Genomic DNA, 15,837 nt, shown 5'->3' on the forward strand with positions numbered 1-15,837 from the left:
TTGTCACTCATTCTTCATATAGATTTCATATGGTTTCGGGGTGAGTGTTCATCAGTATGCTGATGACACACAGCTATACATCTCCACCCCAGACCACCCCAATGATGCTCTTGCTGTGATGTCCCGTTGCCTGGAGGCCGTGCGGATCTGGATGGGGAGAAACAAGCTCAGACTCAACCCCTCCAAGACCGAGTGGCTGTGGCTTCCGGCCTCCCGGTATAGTCAGCTGGTACCATCACTGACAATAGGGGATGAGATCTTGCTCCCCACAGAGAGGGCCCGCAACTTGGGTGTCCTCCTGGATTCACGGTTATCTTTAGAAGATCATTTGACGGCCGTGGCCAGGGGTGCCTTTTATCAGGTTCGCCTGATCCGCCAGTTGCGTCCCTTTCTGGATCGGGACGCCTTGCGCACGGTCACTCATGCCCTAGTTACCTCCCGTATGGACTACTGTAATGCTCTCTACATGGGGCTCCCCTTGAAAAGCACCCGGAGGCTCCAACTGGTCCAGAACGTAGCCGCGCGGGTGGTTATGGGCGCAGCTCGTTACGCCCATGTAACACCTCTCCTACGTGAGCTGCACTGGCTCCCGGTGGTCTTCTGGGTGCGATTCAAGGTGTTAGTTATCACCTTTAAAGCGCTCCATGGCTTAGGACCTGGGTACCTACGAGACCGTCTTTTGCCACCAATAGCCTCCCACCGACCAGTTCCTTCTCACAGGGAGGGACTACTCAGGGTACCGTCAGTCAAATTATGCCGACTGGCGACTCCCAGGGGGAGGGCCTTCTCTGTGAGGGCTCCAACCCTTTGGAATGAACTGCCCCCGGAGATACCGAATATCCCTGATCTCCGTGCTTTCTGCCGTGCCCTCAAGACCCTGATGTTCCAACAGGCGGGGCTAAACATATGAACATGTGAATGAATTTTTTAAATGTTATCTAATTCTGGGTTTTATTTAATAGACCAAACTAAGTAATAATTTTAATTAGCAATTTTATGATGTTTGTGTGTCTATATTTTTCTTGACTGTACACCGCCTTGAGTCCTACGGGAGAAAGGCGGTATAGAAATATAATAAATAAAATAAAATAAATATAATGCTGAAGGAAACCCTGAAACATGTACAAATAACACAGTTGAATGTTGCCATTTAATAAATAAAATTAATTAGGCCCTGGGCCTACAGACAAGCAGACAGAAGAGATCTGACTTTTGAGCAACTAGGGAATTATACAACTAAGTCCCCAATTTTCTCCTATCTCAACCCTTTTCAAATAATAAATATTATATACTAAGCAACTATGGGCCCATTACAACCTGTGAATTTCAACTCCCATAATTCTTAAACCAGCTGCTCAGGGATTATGGGAGTAGAAATCCACAGGTTGTAAAGGATCTATACTAATGCTAACTCTATACTTACCCACCCCTGAACTATGTTGTATTTAGACAAAGCCTGCCCACAACAACTACAGGTTCAAAAGCCAGCATGGTGCAATAGAAAAGCAGAAGAGTCTAGAGCAGGGGTGTCAAACTGGATTTCTTCGAGGGCCGTTTTCAGCCTCGACGGCCTCCTGCAGCACTTTGCCGGGTTCCCCGGGCCCCGTTTTGGCAGCCAGAGGCACCATGGACCGGTCCTTTGTTATTTCCAGGCCAGCCCCACGGGCCAGATTTAAGCATCCCACAGGCCGGATCTAGCCCGCGGGCTTTGAATTTGACACCCCTGGTCTAGAAGCTTCTTGCTTTCTTAATTAGAGCAAATTCTGTGAAGTTTTGCTATTTTACTTTTAAGGGAAATGAGGAAGGAAGGACGGAAGGGGAAAAAAACTTAGTTGTTTTGATACAGGTAATCCTTGACTTACAGCTGGTTGCTTAGCAACCATTCAAACTTATGACCAATCCTAAAAAGGGGGAGTTCCAACAGTCAAGCCCCCTTTGCGGTCACATGACCAAACCTCGTGCACTCAGCAACATGGGGTCATTTTGCAGTGTCCCATGATCACATGACCACAGTTCCACAAATATTATTTATTCATGAAGAATTCCAACTAAAAAAAATATATTGTTCCTATTACATTTAAAAACAAAATCTGAGGATTCCTGGGCTGACTTCACATTTCAGGAGGGAAAGTATCATTTCATGATCGTTTCTGGCTTCACCATCCAAATGGTGATGGATCAGGGCAAGACATAAAGGTAAAGGCTCCCTCGCACATGCATGCTAGTCATTTCTGGCTCTAGGGACAGTGCTCATCTCCGTTTCTAAGCCGAAGAGCCAGCGCCGTCCAAAGACGTCTCTGTGGTCATATGGCCGGCATGACTAAATGCCAAAGGCGCACGGAATGCTGCTACCTTCCCACCAAAGGTGGTCCCTATTTTTCTACTTGCATTTTTTTTATGTGCTTTCGAACTGCTAGGTTGGCAGAAACTGGGACAAGTAATGGGAGCTCACTCCATTACACGGCACTAGGGATTCGAACCACTGAACTGCCAACCTTCTGATCGACAAGGTCAGCATCTTAGCCACTGAGCCACCGCATCCCCCCCTCCCCCCCCCCCCCGGGGATCAGGGGCATAGCAGTAACTTAAAAGTAAGCTGGATCCCTTTGGCTTTGCTTAGAGTGATAACAAAGAAGCAATCAAAAGGAACCGAAAGAAAAACAGGATAGGAATCATGAGCAACCTTTGTCAGCTCCAATCTTATAATAAATAAATAAAAATAAATAAATAAATAAATAAAATAAGATTACTTTGTGCACAAAAATGGAAGGACGCTTTGATTTCCACAATGGATGAATGGCTACAAAAGTCGAGGGAGTTAGCAGACATGGCTAAATTGACTGATTAAAGAAAAAGCACAATTACTTTCATTTCTGCTTGGAAACCGTTTCTGGACTTTGTGCTGGAGGTAGGGAAAAAAATGAAACTATTATTTTGAGATTTACCTATTAGATAGGATTGTTGTTATAGAAATGGCCAGTTGATACTATTATGTAAAAGTAAAAAGTTGAGGTTTGATGTTGTTAGGGACTTGGAAGTCAACCCGCTCTTTTTTTCCCCTTTTCCCTACACATTTCCCTTCCCTTCTCCCTCCCTTATTTTCCTGCTATTTTCTTTTCTATTTTTTTCTATTTTATATTATAAACTAACAAAAAAGAGAGAGAAACACCATCTTACATTAACAGAGTGCTTCATTCTAGAGTACCTGCAAAAGTCACCTACCTTAGGCAGGTAGGGGAATCAATAGACAAGCTGACAAAGAATGAAATCTCTTCATTTCAAGACTATGACATACATACTGTACATACATACATACCCATCACATTATACTTTTTCAGGGTAACCAATATTTCAGAAAGGAATAAGAAACGGTTCTCTCTCTGTCTCTGTCTCTGTCTCTGTCTCTGTCTCTGTCTCTGTCTCTCTCTGTGTCTCTGTCTCTGTCTCTGTCTCTGTCTCTGTCTCTGTCTCTCTCTCTCTCTCTCTCTCTCTCTCTCTCTCACTATCATATCTCACAAATGTAAAGGAAAAGAAATGTAATTAAATCTTGCTTATACCAACATTCACCATAGCAGTCCATACTTTTTACCCATGCAAATCACCCTCGTTCCCATCATTCCAATACTTCCTTTTCTACTGTGTTTTGTTCTTTCAATTTCTGACCTCTTTCTTTTTTGAAGATTATCAGCCGCATCCAACCACCAGCTGACTTGGTCTTCCCCTCCTCTTGATCTATAAATTCTTCTTTCATATCTTTGGGTCTTTTTTTACAACAAAAATGATCCCCACTTCTTCTTTTCAACGTACTTCTTTCACATTGGTCTCTCACTTTTTGAACTCAATTCACATCCGTTCAATACCCATCGATTTTTTTTTCAAAAAACACACAACCCTATCTCTTCTTGTTTCTCCACAGAAATTCACGGACTATATTCCATTGTCACAACATTTCACATGTATTTTTGTTTTTCTTACACATACCCGACTCTCACTTGTATACAACGGTTGGTAAAAAATATAAACAGGCATTTTTGCTTTTGCTTTTTTTGAAACAAACAGTCATTCCTCACAAGACAGCAGCAGAGCAAATGACCTCCTTGTTTTCTACTAACGTTTGCACATTCTTCTTTCAATCCATTTAGTAAACATCCCATGCAAGGAACACAAACCCTTCTCCTCGTTCCGGGTTTTCACCATTTATGTATAATTTGCAACCATTCACTCCATTTTCTCTGTCAAACATAACGACCTTGGGCTTTGATACATTAATTTTCAGATCCACTCTTCTCATTGTATCAACAATCTAACATTCACTATAAATCATTCTGGTGCTCAGCCAACAGCACCGGATCATCTGCATACGAATGAACAGCTATGTTCATGTCTCCAATTCTTTCACCTCTTCAGTCACCACCAGAATTCCTTTTGCATTTATTCATAGATGCATTAAGCACTCAGGAGGGGGGGGGGAGTCTACTCCCAGCTCGATGCTGAGCCATTCACTAAGGACACCATTTATTCTCATCTATGCTTAACTTGGATCATATACTATGCCATATACTGTAACTTGGATCATATACTGTATCACATTCAATCCACAATCCAAGCAAGCAAGCCAACAGATGACAATCCTCCTTCCTCAGTGACATCACTGTATATGTGTCAGGTCCAGGGGTGAGATTCAAAAATTTTAGCAACTGGTTCTCTGCCTGATTGCTGGATGGGCACGGCCATGGTGGGTGTGGCCTACTCAGCCTCCTGCACCACAGGAGGGGGCGTTTTCACCCTCCCCAGGCTCCAAAGGCTTTCCTTGAGGCTCCAGGAAGGCGAAAATGGCCTCCCCCAGGCTCCAGAGGCCCTCTGGAGACCAGAAATGGGCCCATTTCCAGACTTCCGGAACTTCCAGGAGGCCCATTTTTCCTCCTCCCAGAGTCTCCGTGCAGGCCCTGCACTTACCTGGCATCCAAAACAGGCCAGGTGGTGACTCCTGGGAGGGGAGGGCCAGGGTGGGAGGGGCCAGACAGTCCTGGCAACTACCAGTTCGGTGAAGCAGATGTAAAATTAGCATCCGTTTCGCCCGAACTGGTCCGAATCGGCTGAATCCCACCCCTGGTCAGGTCCCATAGATTTCTATTGTGACACTGTCATTCTGGTTGGAAGGGGGAGGCTTAGGGGGATCTCTGTATGGGGTTTCTGTTTCTATTTCTTGAGAAAAGAATGTGCCTCAAGCAGCTGCCTTATCTCGTCTCTGGAGAAAAAACAGCAGCATTGACTTGGAGACCGGCATCTATCACCTTCCCGGCCTGAGTTTCTCATAATATCTTCACACGCCGGGATTGGCTCGATGATGTATTGGATTTTGGGAGGGGCTCTTTCTGCAATGGTTTAATCCAGGGGTGTCAAACTCCATTTCATTGAGGGCCGCATCAGGGTTGTGTTTGACCTCGGGGGTCAGGTGGTGTGGCCAGCCTGGCATCATTCATGTCAAGGGTGCTTGTGGTGGCCCAAGCACTGTGCCAGCCAAAAGAGGCTCCGGAGCTCCATTTTAGGCTGTGAGGGCCTCCTACAACCCTCTGCCAGGGAAAAGGGAGCTCGGGAGCCCGTTTTCGCTGGCAAAGACACCGCAGGCTGGTCCTTCGCTGTTTCCAGGGCAGCCCCACGGGCCAGATCTAAGCACCAATGGGCTGGATCTGGTCCTGGGCCTTGAGTTTGACACCCCTAGTTTAATCTAACACTTCAAGTGGGAAAAGTCACTTCCTGCCTACATCTCTTGCTGTCACAATCTTCCAATAAAAATTTTCTTTTGAAATGGCTTTCATTTCAAGACTTCTGCTTTCTTGAGAAGACTGGTGAGGCAGGACCTTATAGTATACGTCTTCTTTTATATGCTTACATCCTGTGCCTATATTGCTTCAGGGAAGGATTTGTGTAGTGACTTCACTGCATATACGCAGACACTGTGAGAGCACACCTTCAGTGCTTAATTTAAAAAGAAACAAAACAAGCCGGTCAGGCTAACCAGGTTTTTTGGGGGTTTTTTGCCTGTAATTGCCAGTTATTGGCCAAGAACAGAACAGCTACAGTCCTTTGGCCTTTCTGTTGTTGGCAAAGAATAATTAAAGCACCTAGTTCCTTGCTTGGATTCTTTTCTAATTTTCTTGGAATCAGATTTTATCAACTGATCTCAGATTTCATCAATTGGCTATAGTGTGGATTCCTTTTTGGCACCGAGTGCTGAAACAGGAGCACACACGCGTGTGCGGGGGGGTAGATTGTCAGAAACTAGAAGAGCAGCTCCCAGCGCACATGTGTGGGAGCACCGGTAACCAGAAGAGGAGTTCCCTGGTGCGCATGTGAGCACCAGGAAGCTGAGCTTCTGGTTTCCGGCATGCTCATATGCACCAGTCACCTGGTCTTCCCCTCACATCCTAGACATAAATTGTTTCAACTCCCACCCTCAAAACGACGCTATAAAGCACTGCACACCAAAATAACTAGACACAAGAATAGTTTTTTCCCGAACGCCATCACTCTGCTAAACAAATAATTCCCTCAACACTGTCAACCTATTTACTAAGTCTGCATTACTATTACTATTAGTATTCTCATCGTTTCTATCACCCATCTCCTCCCACTTATGCCTGTATGACTGTAACTTTGTTGCTTGTATCCTTATGATTTATATTGATATTGATTGTTTCCTGATTGCTTATTTGTACCCTATGACTATCATTAAGTGTTGTACCTTATGATTCTTGAGGAACGTATCTTTTCTTTTATGTACACTGAGAGCGTATGCACCAAGACAAATTCCTTGTGTGTCCAATCACACTTGGCCAATAAAGAATTATTCTATTCTATTCTTTGTTCATTGCTGATATTATGAAATCATGATTGTCCCATATGCAACATTTTTTATCATCTTTGTCTCATTCACTCATTCTCTTAGTCTTTCACTGTAAACAATCAAGCCACAATTAGCTTTTAATGAACAAAATCAAAGTATCAAGCCACAATTAGCTTTAATTGCTAACCCACAACTACTTTCTCATGACATATGTCCTCCTAGAGTTGTAACCTTTGTTACATCAATGAAAGGCCTTTGATTCACAAATAATATATTTCCATAAATTGCAACATTCTCAGGATACTAATAATGGGCATGTTTACAACTCTCCCTATTCAAAATGTGATGCAGAGTCCAAACCATCAGTGCAACTGCCATTGATACTTCTCACAGTACCTTGAATTCAAGTACCTTGAATTCTCTTTTTGGACAGAGGTAAAGGTAAAGATAAAGGCCTCACACACATGTGCTAGTCGTTCTCGACTCTAGGGAGCGGTGCTCATCTCCGTTTCAAAGCCGAAGAGCCAGCACTGTCCGAAGACATCTCTGTGGTCATGTGGCTGGCATGACTAAACGCCAAAGGCACACAGAACACTGTTACCTTCCCACCAAAGGTTTTTTCCTACTTGCATTTTTTACATGCTTTTGAACTGCTAGGTTGGCAGAAGCTGGGACAAGTAATGGGAGCTCACTCCATTACGCGGCACTAAGGATTCGAACTGCTGAATTGCCGACCTTTTGATCAACAAGTTCAGTGTCTTAGCCACTGAGCCACCACATCCCCTTTTGGCAGAAGGAAACCCAAATTCTTATGTATCCCCATCTGCACTACTTAAGTTTTAAAATAATTTTTTGTTGATATTCAATTGTGTGCTCTTCTTCAATCTCTTTATTCTACATAAGAATCTGGTTGACCAGTCTCTGCTGTTCTTCATTCTTAACAGCAAAAGACTATTGCATCTTGCTAGTTTTGATGAAACAATTGTTGGCTTCTCTCCAGTTGGTGTGTTTTTAGATATGTTTTTCCACCATAAGAGTAAAGACAAAATTGGTATATTATGGCACATTTTGCCACAAGCCCAGGTGAAACTCAGTTTTCTCCAAGCATGCCCATGTTATTCCTTACAAGCTAGGATCTCTAATTAAGAGTTTTTCTTGCATACGGACATCCTGTTGCTTGCAAATATTTATGTACCATAAATATTTATGTACAATATTGGCACGTACAAATTATTTAGGGTAGTGATGGTGAACCTATGGCACATGTGCCGGAAGTGGCACGCAGAGCCATCTCTCCTGGCACGCCAGCTGTTGCCCGTTGTTCTTTAGGGTTCCGGCGTGCAGATGTGCGTCAGCCAGCTGGTCTTCGCCTGCATGGAAGTGCCAGAAACCAGAAGAGTATCTCCCCTGCAAACATACGCAAACCGGGAAGCTGAGCTTCCAGTTTCCGGCACCCTGCGCATGTGCGCTGGGGAGCTACTCTTCCAGTTTCTGGCACTCCCCTGCATGTGCACATGTGCTCCCGTTTCGGCACTTGGTGCCGAAAAGGTTCGCCAACACTGACTTAGGGCATCCAAACATTCACCATTATTCAATACTAGTTAACAGTGAAAACTCAGCCAATCTTCAAACTTGGCACATTTGTTTTTTATCACTCCTTGATATATGATGATCATCTTCATCAGCATTAATGAATGGCTACAAAGTCCTTTTGACCCCTCCATTAACAAACTCTCTCCTAAATCCTACACTTGAAATGGGGAAAACCCATGTAATCAGCAGGAACCAAGGGAACTGAAGGGAAATAGAATTTTGTTAGTAATTATTTATTATTCCCTCTGATGTCTTTTACCTCTGTGATCATGACCAGACCCACAAAGTACGAGAGGATGGAGACGAGAAGAATTAATGTTTCTCTGCGGTTCTTTTTCCGGAAGATTCCAGGGTACATGTCAACTACAGCGGTGACCAGGCTTTCCACACAGACAAACTAGAGAAAAGAGAATTGAAGCAGCCTTCAGTTCCTTTCACCACAGATATTTCCCTATTTTAATCCTTGCATATCCTTCAATTCATTGAAAGATTACAAGATATCAATCTGAATCCCGTCATTACCACACAACAATCCTGAGAGACATTGGCTGGAGACAAACAATAATCATTTTTCTTTTTTTTCACCGTGAAGTTGAAGGCAGTCTTTAAATGGGATCATTACTCATGATATGTACTCTCAACTCATTTTTGCCTGTGGTAAATTCAAGCTTCTGCCAACTTCTGTAACATTTTAAAAAGCTGGAAATCCTGTCTGATCACAGGCCATTATAAAGTATCAAGCATAGTACATATGCACTAAAGTGCCAGCCCAGTGCTGTTATTAGAACATGGCTCTATAGTGAAATAATCTCCTTTACTTTTTACTCAGTTTCGTCAATTATGAATCAATTTGAAAGAGATCGGTCTGCTCCATGTTTGATTTTTAAAAACAAGAAATAGCTACCAACTGCTTATTTCTGAAATGTTCACCAAGGACAGTTGCTGGAAAATCCTGGGGCCATCTTGAAGAATTTCCCTCTATTTCCATAATGGACTTTCTAGACAGGCCAGTTAACTTCTGCCTGGATTCAGATTAATTCAGAAATTACTTTTGTTCTACCCATCTCTATAAAAAAAATATATATCTGAAATCAGTTTCAAAGTTAATCAGTTCAGTATTACCAGGGGCATGTCAACATTCCTTTAGAACCTTTTTTAAAAACAGCAAAAAAATATATATTAATTTTACTGTAAGGAAAATTGTATGGAGTCAACATGGCCAATTGCTATGCAAGTCTTCCACTAGGTGTTGATTTTGCTTGTCACCTCAATCTTTGGGTTTTGTGAGAATTGGTTTGATATTTACTTGCATTTAAAACAATATTTACTAAATCGCCCATGTCAGGGGTGGATTCCACTTACCTTTACTACCGGTTTGCAACGGGAGCACACGCAAATGCCAGAAGCTTCTGCGTATGCGCAGATCACCCGTGATGACATTGTGGTGGGTGGGCGGAGCCTCCCGCTGGTTTTACTATGGGTTCTATAGAACCGGACTGAACTGGAAGCAACCCACCACTGGCCCATGTTCTCTTTTGGGTCTGAGTTGCCCAACTTTGCCATAATCTCCTTACACAATCCTGGAATGCCCATCTTTGCACCAATACTTCACTGAAGGATTAAAGACCAGAGTGCAATTAATACTGGTCAAAATGCAGGTTGTGCAGCCAAAGAAGACCAAAGGCTCCCATTTGAATTGGCAAGTGATCAAAATATCACCAAAGGAATAATGAAGGTATCAGACCTAAGAGAGGCCTACTGAATTAGCCCCCGCCTCCTCCATTTCTTAACTCAAAAAAAAAAAAAAAAACTGATATGGCAGTATCAGATTAGAATGGTAGCCATTTTGTCATTTTAAAAAAAATCTATATCATTATTTTCTGAAATAGAATAATGTTCGTTCCAGGGAAGGCCTGAAGACAGCCCTATACCAAAAGATCACTAATGCCATTGCTGGAATTGCAAACATTATCACTAGATGTACATTAGAATCTGATGTTGACATGTTTGTCCTGCCTTCAAGGAACTCTCTTGCATTTTCCCCAGCAGCTGATGACTCAGGTAAAAACAGAGACAAGACAGGGGTATAATTGGATTCAAAAGATAAAGATTTTTCGGCCATTTTGGATTCCTTTTCTAAGCACCTATATTATGTAATTTGTTGTTGTTAATTGCAAAGTCGTGTCTGACTCATCAAGACCCCATGAACAACTTTCCTCCAGGCCTTCCTGTCCTCTACCATCCTCTGGAGTCCATTTAAGCTCAGCCGAAGAGGTTGTAAGAAAATAATGCCTTTAAAAGCCTCTGGCGATCCCAGCTGACTTGCCTGATCCTCAGAGGCTTCTAAAAGCATTTTTTTCTGCAACCTCTTCAGCCGAAGAGGTTGTAGGGGAAAAATGCTTTTAAAAGACTCTTGACGATCCCAGCTGACTTGCCTGGGTGGCCACGCCCACCCAGTCACATTACCCCCCCACAAGCCACACCCACAAAATAAGCCATGCCCACAGAACCAGTAGTAAAAAAATTTAGAACCCACCCCTGAGTCCTTCCTTCTCATTAGGTGGCCAAAGTATTTGAGTTTCATCTTCAGGATCTGGCCTTCTAAAGAGCGATCAGGGTTGACCAGTTTGATCGCCTGAAGTCCAAGGGAAGTCTTCTCCAGCACCATAGTTCAAAGGCCTCCATTCTTTGGCGCTCAGCTTTTCTTATGGTCCAACTTTCACAGCCATACATTGCAACTGGGAAAACCATAGCCTTGACTATATACACTTTTATTGGCAGGATGATGTCTCTGCTTTTTAGTATGCTGGATTTTACATACTACTGTATTTAGTATGCTGTATTTAGTATTATGTAACTAAGCTAATTATTTTTACCACTGAATGCAAAGTAGTTATTTATTATCTAGAAGAGAAGGACTGAAAATGGTCTGGGTCGCAGGCAAGGGGGACAAAGCACCAGACAAAAAACAATGGATGGAAACTAATCAAGGAGAGAAGCAACCTGGAATTAAGGAGAAACTTCCTAATAGTGAGGACAATTAACCAGTGGCCTTCAGATGTTGTGGGTGCTTCATCACTGGAGGTTTTTAAGAAGAGACTGAACAGTCACTTGTCTGAAATGGTATAGGATCTCCTTTTTGAGCAGGGGGCTGGACTAGAAGACCTCCAAGGTCCCTTCCAACTCTATTCTGATTCTCAACCTTCTCATCCTTCTTACATGTGTCTACAATATCCTGGTACCCACAAGCCAGTCAACATGTGATTTTCATGCTCAGGGTTGATAGGAATAATAAACTTAACTCTCTGGGGCAGGGGTGAAATGCTGCCGGTTCGGACCGATTCAGCTGAACCGGTAGTGTTGGTGGTTGGTAGTTCGGAGAACCAGTAGCAATGGTGGCACGAAGCTCCACCCACCCACCCAGTCGTCGATATTTCCTGGTTAAAACCAGGAAGTAACCTGTTTTTTATCCTCTGTGCATGCACAGAAGGGTTTGCACATGTGCAGAGGGTCCAAGCGCACATGTGACAAGTGCACTTCTGAACCGGTTGGGAAGGTAAGTAGATTTTACCCCTGATCTGGGGGCAACAGATTAAGACGGACAGGTTAAGTACTAGGCTGAGCCTGCCCATTCATAGCATTTACCTGACTGTCTAGTCCCAGGAGAACCACCATAACAAAGAAGAAACAAGCCCATAATGGGGAGAAAGGCAGCATGACGACGGCTCGTGGATAAGCAATGAAAGCCAGACCAGGTCCTGTTGAGAGAAAATTATGTTGATATGTGAAAGCCATATAACCAGCATGATACATTATGATCATTAACTCCAGGGGTGGGTTCTAAATTTTTTTACTACTGGTTCTGTGGGCGTGGCTTATTTTGTGGGCGTGGTTTGATGGTCATGTGACAATTCTTTAGGATTTAGCAGAGGTACTGGTCTACCAGGCTTTTAACTGCTTGCAGAGCTGTACCGGTCTACTCATTTGTTCTTGGAGCGTTCTAGTCTACCCATTTGTTTTTGGAGGCACCGGTCTACACATTTGTTTTTCGAGCGCTCTGGTCTACCACCACATTGTCTTTTAACACTGATCAGCTGTAGGGCGGCGCTTTGAAGCCCCGCGGCAAGAGTTTAAACAGTTTTTTCCTTCTAGCCAATCAGCTGGGACTCGGGAGGCAGCAAATAGATTGGGGGCGGGGCCAAATAAAAGGTTAGGATAACGTGGGGGAGGGGGGCTCCCGAACAAAGAGAAACGGTTCGGTGATGTCATATCGTTACCGCTACTGGCTCGGCCGAACCGGGCTGAACCGGGAGGAACCCATCACTGCTTAGCTCCCTAACCAACTGCAGGTAGTCCTTGACTTATAATAGTTCTGTGATGGTGAACTATGGCACGCGTGCCAGAGGTGGCATGCAGAGCCCTCTCTGATGGCACACAAGCTGTTGCCCCAGTTCAGCTCTGTTGCGCATGCACACGTGCCTCCCACTGGCCAGCTGGTTTTCAGGTCTCTGCCATGCATGCATGGGGGTGGGGCACATGTGGGGGTGCATGTGCGGGGGCTGCGTGCGCATGCGCGGGGGCGGGGGGGCTTGCACATTGCATTTTGGGGGTTCTGGCATGCACACGCTTTGGGCACTCGGTCCGGAAAAGGTTAGCCATCACTGTAATAGTTCATTTAGTGACCATTCGTAGTTACAACAGCACTAAGAAAAGTGACTTATGAACATTTTCCACATTTATGACCATTGGAGCATCCCCATGGTCAAGTGATTTACATCTGGATTGTTGACAACTGTTTCATATTTATGACCGTTGCAGCGTCCTGGGGTCACGTGATCATCTTTTGCGACCTTCTGACAAGCAAAATCGATGGGGAAGCCAGATTCACTTAACAGCCATGTTACTAATTTCACAATTGCATGGATTCACTTTACAAATGTATCATGTGTTTTAGTTCTGGCTGTGCACCGCCCTGAGTCCACTAGGAGAAGGGCGGTATACAAATTGAATAAAATAAATAAATAAATAAATAAATAAGAAAAGTTGTAAAATGGGGTGATACTCACTCAGCAATTTTCTCACGTAGCAACATAAACTCTGGACTCCATTGCGGTCGTAAGTCGAGGACTACCTGTACTTTTCATTGTGTCCAAGGTAAGTCCCCATATGAGCATGAACTACTCACCCGACTCAGCTACTTCCGAAATAAGCACTCCCTGTTCTTCTGCCATGAAACCCAGAATGGAAAAAATGGCAAAGCCAGCCACAAAACTTGTGCCACTGTTCAAAAAACACAGAGCAATACAATCCCTAGAAGGAGGAGAAGAGTGAGAGATGACATCGTTTGCAAAGATACCTAACATCATGGTATCTAGATAAGAATGAAATATTGTATGAAAATGTGCACACCGTGTCCTGAAGTTGTTAAAACTAGTTGCATAGATTTTAAATTTGAATGTAAGTGTAATGATCCTAAGGAAAAAGATAGGATTAATTCTCCAGTCACCTTGATAGTCTTCCCTAAAAAGAGAAGAGGAAGAGGAAGAGGAAGAAGAAGGGGAAGAGGGAGGGAGGGAGGGAGGGAGGGAGGGAGGGAGGGAGGGAGGAAGGAAGGAAGGAAGGAAGGAAGGAAGGAAGGAAGGAAGGAAGGAAGGAAGGAAGGACGGACCTGTCACACATAAACTTATGGCTGAAAAAATTAACCTGTTTATTATAAAAAAAACCTGCTACCAAGTTTATTATGGACATTTCCTTAATTGAAAGATTATTAATCAACTGAAAAATAAACATGGTAATGATTTTACATGACATTTAATACGGCACAATATTATTTATCCTATTGATTAGAATCCGTGAGGAAGGCTCAGAAGTGCACGTCGTCCAACAAAGCCTTTTGCAAATATCATTTTTAAGTACCTGCAGGATTTTGCTGCTTCCATAAAACGAATAAAAGCAGCATCACAATGTCACAATGCAACCTTCACCCTTTGGTGTAGGTAAGCAGTGCTATGATGCATATACAAAACGGGCTAGGGGATGCCATGACTCTTTGCTCTCTGCCCTCCTTTGCCTCCTCTATGGACACCGCTGGCAATTTGTATCTTCCTTTACGCTTCTTTTTTTATTGTTTTCAATTAATGCATGACTAAAGAATGAGTGACGAATAAGATCTTAAATCTTAATTATTCAGATTTGCACACTGCGGTGCAGGGTTTTAATTGCCCACGATTGCCTATGATTGCAAATTATTGAAATATAATCAAAGGGTAGGGTATAATTGTATAATAAATGTTTTATTTTTAAATAATTAAATCCTGTTATCACTCCGTTGCCCAGCTTGTACTTAAAAGCATGGATAATATTGTTGCCGCATAAAACAAAAAACAATGAAAAAGTCGATTGCAAGGAGAAAACTTACTTACTTACTTACTTACTTACTTACTTACTTACTTACTTACTTATTTATTATTACTTATTTAGAAGATTTATATGGACTCCCACTCACTCACAGTGACTTTGGGCAGTTTGCAAACAATAAAAAAACCAAATATAAGAGAATAAAAAACAGTAACACACACATACCCTTGGTGACAACACACAATCAAACAAGCCACTTGTTGGGCTCCATCCCACTCTCTGAGCTCTCGAGGCCCCTTGGCAGAACCAAGTCTTCAGGAATGACTATGGAGATTCTCAGTCATCCAGGTCATGGTTGTCCCAAAGGTGCTTTTTTCAAGAGGCAACTGGACTTTCTGGTTTTTCTTTGAAGACATTTCGCTTCTCATCCAAGAAGCTTCTTCAGCTCAGACTGGATGGTGGGGAATGGAAGGGATGTAAATTCTTTGCAGACAGATGGTCATTTGCAATCTTTTAGAGAGTTGTTGAGTCCACTTGTCCTCAGGGTCACCTGAGTAGTGCAAATGGGTGTGGAGCCTTCTTGGAACTGCTAAAATAACTGTGTTGTAGAACTGTGTGGGATGTTTTCTGCCCTGTGTCCAGTGATGGGTTGTCCCCGGTTCGGACTGGTTCGCAAGAACCGGCGGGAGGCTCCACCCACCATCCTGGATGTCATCATAGGTGATCTGCGCATGCACAGAAGCTTGGTGCGCGCACGAGTGAAGCAAGCACACGCGTGCAATCCCATTGCGAACTGGTAGTAAAGGTATGTAGAACCCACCCCTTTCTGTGTCCCTTTACTTTTCAACAGTTGCCGCTTGAAAAAGCACCTTTGGGACAAGTCTTCAGGACCATATGAAAGAGTTTCAAAGTGGGGGCCAGTCTAATCCCTGCAGGGATGATATTCCAAAGGGAGGAGCCGCCATGGAGAAGGTCCTTCTTCTGGGTCCTGCCAGATGTACTTCCTTAGGAGACTTCCTTGCAACTTTTCTTGCCTCCCC

The 15,837-nt window shown here is 43.5% G+C and overlaps 1 protein-coding gene across 1 annotated transcript in view; it reads right to left on the reverse strand.

Moving 5' to 3' along the window:
• The window catches only part of LOC139319888 (sodium- and chloride-dependent GABA transporter 2-like), an 81,393-nt gene that overhangs the window by 17,104 nt on the left and 48,452 nt on the right, over positions 1–15,837 (reverse strand). The window contains exons 8-10 of the mRNA XM_070947938.1: positions 13,626–13,750; positions 12,086–12,198; positions 8,700–8,837 (exon numbers count right to left, since the gene is read on the reverse strand). Of these exons, the coding sequence (XP_070804039.1) occupies positions 8,700–8,837; positions 12,086–12,198; positions 13,626–13,750 (376 nt within the window). The remainder of the gene's footprint in view (positions 1–8,699; positions 8,838–12,085; positions 12,199–13,625; positions 13,751–15,837) is intronic.

The sequence above is a fragment of the Pituophis catenifer genome, unplaced genomic scaffold (genome assembly GCF_029215685.1).
Source record: "Pituophis catenifer annectens isolate HBS135680 unplaced genomic scaffold, rPitCat1.0.hap2 SCAF_7, whole genome shotgun sequence".
Classification (NCBI taxonomy): domain Eukaryota; kingdom Metazoa; phylum Chordata; class Lepidosauria; order Squamata; family Colubridae; genus Pituophis; species Pituophis catenifer.